General features: G+C 33.3%; 1 protein-coding gene across 1 annotated transcript; it reads left to right on the forward strand.

Moving 5' to 3' along the window:
* Window positions 1-2090: 2090 nt before the first annotated feature.
* LOTGIDRAFT_154588 (hypothetical protein) lies at window positions 2091-6774 on the forward strand (the record flags this gene model as incomplete). Its single annotated transcript, XM_009063803.1, has 4 exons — window positions 2091-2393; window positions 3565-3640; window positions 4151-4657; window positions 6497-6774. The coding sequence occupies 4 exons, from the start codon at window positions 2091-2093 to the stop codon at window positions 6772-6774; spliced, it is 1164 nt and encodes a 387-aa protein (XP_009062051.1).

Raw genomic sequence — 6774 nt, forward strand, 5'->3', positions numbered from 1 at the left:
TAATAAGTTTTGTGGTACTAATTATTTTGAACTATGGGTTTTATTTTTTTGTATCAAATTTTTGCCTCTGATCATCGATATGAGACGATTTCCACTCTGTTCTATTCTATTTTACTGGAGTCGAATTTTGTCTGTTGATTCCACTAAAAAATAAATGCTGTAGAGATACATAATCTTCTTATTTATAAGACTTAATAAATGTTCTCAATACACATAAAGAGAACAAAAACCCTCTACAGACATGTATGTCGGCATGGACGGCTTACTGCCAATTACATTGATTTGACACCTTTGGGACATATCTATGGTACGATGATACTACAGTGTATATATTGTCTGTTATGATCTGCCCAACCCATAATTTTAGCTATTTTGTAATAAGATATACACTATTAGTTTATATGTAACAGCTTTCATTATAGTAAGAGTTTCATGCTTTTTTGATGTAACTTGGTATATTTCAGTTCAAATCTATTAAACATGAACCTATTGTCAAAATATGTATTGATGTTAGAGATATAAAATAATATTAGTGTTTTATGTGTTTATTGATCAATAATCTTAAATAGCATTTTGAGCTATGATGTCCGAACTGTGGCCGTAGATTGTTTTCTTTTTCCAATAGCTACTTTAAGGGGGCCCAGTTTGATGAGCAATGACAAGCAATTAATCCCATCTTTAAGATAAATTTTCCATATAAAGCAAACAATAACAAATTTATTAAAGTGACAATGCTGTTTGGGAAAAATGATTACTTAACTAATTAAGAATGAAAAGTTTTCGGACTACATACGATGGCAATTAATAACAAGCAATCGATTTGAAATACAAAGTACATAATATAGTAATAACTTTATAGAATTATCGCTATAAATTATTCATTTTAAAGGACACATCACACTTTGAGAAATTGTTCATCAATCCTTCAGCATTACATCAACAAAACCCACTTAAAAATCATCACCAAACTAATCCTGTTATCGGGTAACAACATTGGATAAGGTTTTCAAATTTTTCAAAGATTGCATTTGCTTCACCTTAAGCTATGCAATTAATCTTTTGATAATTGACCAATTGAGAATTCAAATCAAAACGTGTTGGTTTCACACTGTCAAAGGTATAAGAATATGTAAAAGGTTTCGTCAAGTAAAAGTCATTTCATATTATTTTTTCATTGACGTCATTATAACCACAGAATACAATTTTTCCACCTACGAAAAATACCTATTCAAACGTAGGCCTATAGGTAAGCTGGATTTGAGACGCCCACTTCTCTCTCTGTGTACGTATATCATCGCCATACCATTCGTTCATACAGGCTGAATATGTATCATCGCTCGATAGGAAGAAATGATACAGCATATTTTTAATGAGCATATTTTAGGGAAACTCTGCAATCAAGAATATAAATGTTACTTTTTTTCGACTAAATGTATGGAGGACAGTAAATGCCATACATTTCTCATTTTAGAGAATTTTAAGAATCGCAACACTGGTGATGTTTCTCTATCTCTGCTGACCTCACAATAATCAGAGGCGAATGTTTATATATGTAAATTGAAATGAAGACAAACTTTCTTAAAATTTCAATTTCATTACAGTGTAGGCATACTCTGTGTAATCCGACATACATTGCAGGGTCTATATATGCTAAATATGTTTGATTACGTGTGCTAGTTTCAATATCTTAGAGCAGAAGCCACTCTTTAAGATAATACATCAACTAAATATAATATTGATGCAAATTTGTGAGAAAAGAAGATTGATTTTAAGACTTAATCAAAGGAATATGTTTTGATTATCTATATCAAAAGTAAATAATGTTCATGAAGTATTCGATAAATATCGTCTTTAATACTTTAATTTGTTTTCTCATGTTGATTTAATCCGAAATTCTTAACTTCTTAATAATGCCTTACTGCGAAGGGTGGAAATAAAAGTCTTCGATGTTGGAAAAGGTCAAACAGAAAAATTATAATGGTTTAATTTTGATTTGTGAAGCGGTTTGTGTGGGAAATGTGTGCTATCCGTTGGATCTATGTAAAAATCATATTTTAGAAAACTGAAAGTAAAAGGAACTATCGAACAGAATGCCTACACGATTGTGTAGATTTGTAGAAACTTTGAAGATACTTTCATTATTAACAAGATTTGCAACTGGGGACATATCAGCGTATTTTGAAAAATCATGGACCTATGTAGACGTTTGTAATGAACCTGTTCAAGCTACCCTAACATCACACTCTGTAGATTCATGTGCTATTATTTGTTCTCATGATTCCGAGTGTCGTCGATTTTTATTCTGTTCATCAACCTCTTCATGCAAGTTATATATGGACAATGGTGGTTGTCGGATTGCTGAGGGAACTCTTGGATGTTCTTGTTTTCTTAAGGTAATTTTTATACATCTACATGTAATGTGAAGAGTATATTGGCTTCATCCATGTCCGTTCGTCCGTCCACAATTCCTAATGTAGAAGACGAACCTTGGTGTGAGTGAATATTATCAAACGAAAATGAACTCAATTAAATATCAGAAAAAAATATATTTAATGTCAGTTATGGGCCTTGTTCTTGAAAACGTGTTCAATTTTAAGTTTGAATACATTGTAGAACAGTGCTTCCCAAGGGAGAAATTGGAAGACCAAGGGGATGAATTATTGCCAAAGGGTGTTGGGGGGATAAGGAATCATCGGACCGGGGGGAAATTGGATGCAAGATGATCTACGGACATACAGAAAAGGACCCAGGGGTCACATCTCGATATGAATAGTGTGATTTTATGTCCATTCTTGGTTTATCGTTGAATATATTTTACGAGTGAAATGCGTTTCCAAAGGACTGATTTATTTTTGGGAGGAACAGATTTGGAAGGCATATTCTCACTGCGGTGGAGAAGCAATTCCCAAGAAGGCACAATTCTTGATAGATTTCGACGAAACTTGGTGGTGAAATTGTTCATTACACCCATTAATGAAACCTGTTGAAATGGAAAAAAAAACCTCGAAATATGTTAATATTGTTACGACACTGTTCTTGAGCACTCTAAAAAGCACAATTCTTACCAGATTTTGACAATACTTGGTAAAATTGATTGTTATCACGCAAAATAGTGCGCGTATATTACCTTGCCTAGCAAGCTATCTTTTTTCTTTTGTTAATTAATATTGTAACATACATTTTGACCGCATCTCGTCAGTTGGTCTTAGACGGCCTTAGGAAATCTCATAGATGAAATTAAAGCGAAACAATGTTCACAAGCGTGAAGAAGGCTTTAACGAGGGGGAAAACCAATGCAGTATTCAAATAATCTCTGGGCAGTATATACAGCATTTGAACTGGTCGTTAATTAGTGAGTTGTAAATGTTGTGGCGCCATGATGTCCATAATATACCTACCATTTTAAATTTGTTTTAGTACCATCGCGATATCCATGATCCTTTATAACATTCTTGTTCAAAACAAAAATCAGCATTTTCATTAAAGAAAATTTGGTCTCATAATCAACAAAATGGAATAGGTGTACATCTTAACTAGAAATTCATTCATTTGATTTTTTTACAGAAAAATGGCTGTATCAATGGAAGTTGTAAATGTCAGTTAGGTTATTATGGAGATAATTGTCAGCATGTTATAAAAGGTAAATATATATAAGACAGTATATCCATTAAATTAAATAATTATTCAAACACGCTTCTAAGCATTGAGTTGGTTGATTTTAGATTTGAATATGTGTTAATAGTCTCCAGACGAACTAGAAAGGTACGAAAATCGCACAATTCCTTTAAAAATACTTCAAACCAGGAATTTTACTCCAAATTTCTACATATAAAAATACTTCAAACTAGGAATTTTACTCACTATTTCTGTATATGTCTTTTCTGTATATCACAGAATATCTATTAACATTCAAATGCGAATAATTCTGGACACACATGGGTTTGAAAGCTCAAAATTTGAACGGTGAGCTGAGAACACTGTTGGCTTAGCTAACATATTCCCGTTTGTGAGACTGAAGTATGAAAAAAATTGCGCATTTGTCCCTTTAAATATTTCAATTATTTGGTCATCTTAAGAGGTAGTACATCTTTAATGACACTCATAAAGTAATAATACCTCAGAGACTAAAAATATCTGCTGGTCATTTCAGATTGCACGGAAGCTGAGGAACATGGTATCAAATATAACAAACCAGTTGTCCTTTATGTTAAACCACCGGGTGTCACTGAACCGTTTAACATTGTGTGCTACCCTTTAGGTGGTGGCTGGTCTTATTTTCTTCATCGAAATTCACAATGCCAGTTTGAAAATTTCAACCGAAGTTTGATGGAGTATGAAACTGGTTTTGGAACATTTCGCCACAACATGTGGCTTGGTTTTGATAAAATCGTTCCATTGCTGTCAATACCAAACGCTGCGTATTCCTTTAACATTAATTTGTTGAAGGAAGATGGTTCAAGATGCGACACCTATTACAATGGTATTTTATTGAATAAGGTGAAACGTATGTACACTCTGTATTTAGGCCAATACGTTGCTACAAAGCTGCCTTGTGGCAACTCCTTTACTGGAATTTTGTATCTTAATGGAAAGTCTTTCTCCACTGCCGACAGAGATCTAACTGGTGGTAATAACTGTGCAACTACGTTAGGAGGAGGTTGGTGGTTCCAGTCAGATGTCGATGGTCCAGAATGTACCAGAAGTTTTCTGACTGGTACAATGAATGGTACGACTAATGATAATTTCTGGAAAGATGACCTGGACACGACGCGATTCAAAGAAATAATCCTCAGGATACATAGGAGACGTTGAAAAAGAGAACGCCCACCTTCTCAATAGTAAGTGTTGAGGGTATATTATTCTTTAAACTGTATTTGGTAGATATAGGACTTTGTACTGTTTTGTTTGGTTATGGCACGACGAGGTTAACTGTTATAGTTTTACACTAAAGAGATATAGTAAGGTAGATGTATAATATTTTATACTTGGTTGTAACGAGAAAAAATGGTTGTACATTAATTAGCTTAGCTATATTATAGCTATGTAGAATTTCAGATTCTTGGAATATTGCCTGCTTACTGATATTGTTTTTCTGGATTCTCTTGCTGTTATATAACTATAATACATTTGATCTAGTAAGGTATATGGCGTGCGCTTGTTAACGATATATTATATACTTATAGACATTGGCAAATAGATGGTTTCAAGAAAGAGGCATTTGCAAGGATATGATTGCATGCACTTGCTAACAAAAACCGTTTGTATTCCTAATTTATTGCGACATATTGTCCAGAGTTTATTGTTTGTCTTCATAGATTATAATTATCAATATTGTATTATAAATTATTATTAAAACAAAGTAGTAAACGATTATTGGTTCATATAATACAATCGTTTCTAATTAACTAACGCATTGTGTCCGGCACAAAAGCCATAAAATTTTACAGGCCTACCTATCTTGTATTGTATTGTCCACAACACGGAGTTTTATAATTGTTCGTTCTCATCTGAACACGGCCACCTTCTTCTGTGTAGGTATGGAAGTAGCCTGAAACATATTATGGCCTAGCATGTTTTATGGTCTATAGATTCTTGCTATCCGAAAATACTAGCTTTGCTTAAACAGGATATTTTGTGCATTGCAAATGAAATTATGAAGCACATTCATTCATAAAGTACTTGTAATTGGAAATCTATACTCTTTCCATCAATTTATACTGCCATTGCATGTACATCTATGTGTAATTGTATAAACACGATGATAAATTACTGGGGTGAAGAAGAAAGAAATGGATTTTACGCTATTATATTGTTCAGTTTTAACCCTTATTTGTGAATTTATATCATTGATTGTTTCTCTTATCATTGTTTAGTAAAACAGTAAGCCATTAAGCCAGTGAGCTGTATGCGCTGAATCCAATCAAATCGCTGTACTCTGTGTCACAAGAATAGTGGCCATTGCAGTAAAGTATAAGATGAAATTCGTAATTGCTTGATATTCTGTAGATGATGCTAACTATGAAATGAGTTGTTTTATTTAAGACAATATAGAGAGTTTTCTATAGTAATAATATTATTGCTCTTACATTAAAGGGACAGCTTCCCCAATATGTTTTTACCAATTATACTTTAGTCTCAGAAATCGGATTTCTTTTTAGTTTTTTAGTTAAGCCAACCAGTAATAGTGTTCACAGCTCACCGTCGAAATCCGAGCCTTCAAATCCACGTGTGTCCAGAATTCTTCGAGTTTGAATGTTCATAGTCATATTAAGCTGCTAGAAATCCTAGTTTGAAGTATTCTTAAAGCAGTTATGTGATTTTCGTGCATTTCTAGTACATCTCTAGTAGTTCTGAAGACTCGTGCACATATATTCAAGACTCAAATCCCCCCCCACCAAAATGGTAAAAGTAAATTCAGATACACTATTCTCTAGACATCTTTTTCGTAGTCATTTCAGCAAATTTGATTGATATGGTTTTATAATATACTTTATAGTTTTCGTACAAAATCAGTGGCAGAATATAACATTTGACTACAGTTCATCTCATGTTTCGGATAAAAACAATTATCACAAGGAAATACTAGCTTATTTTCAAAGTGGGGCTTGTGGTTTGTATACAAAGAACGCACCACCTGTCGGTAGCCTGACCAAAACTCTGGACAAACAGATATGTCATTGTCTCCGTGCTGTAAAATATTATCGTTGTCGACTAAGTAATTTTACTAAATGTGCTCATACATCTCACGACAAAAGTCTTCCTAAAGTTTTATGA

This window comes from Lottia gigantea (assembly GCF_000327385.1).
Source record: "Lottia gigantea unplaced genomic scaffold LOTGIsca_6, whole genome shotgun sequence".
NCBI lineage: Eukaryota > Metazoa > Mollusca > Gastropoda > Lottiidae > Lottia > Lottia gigantea.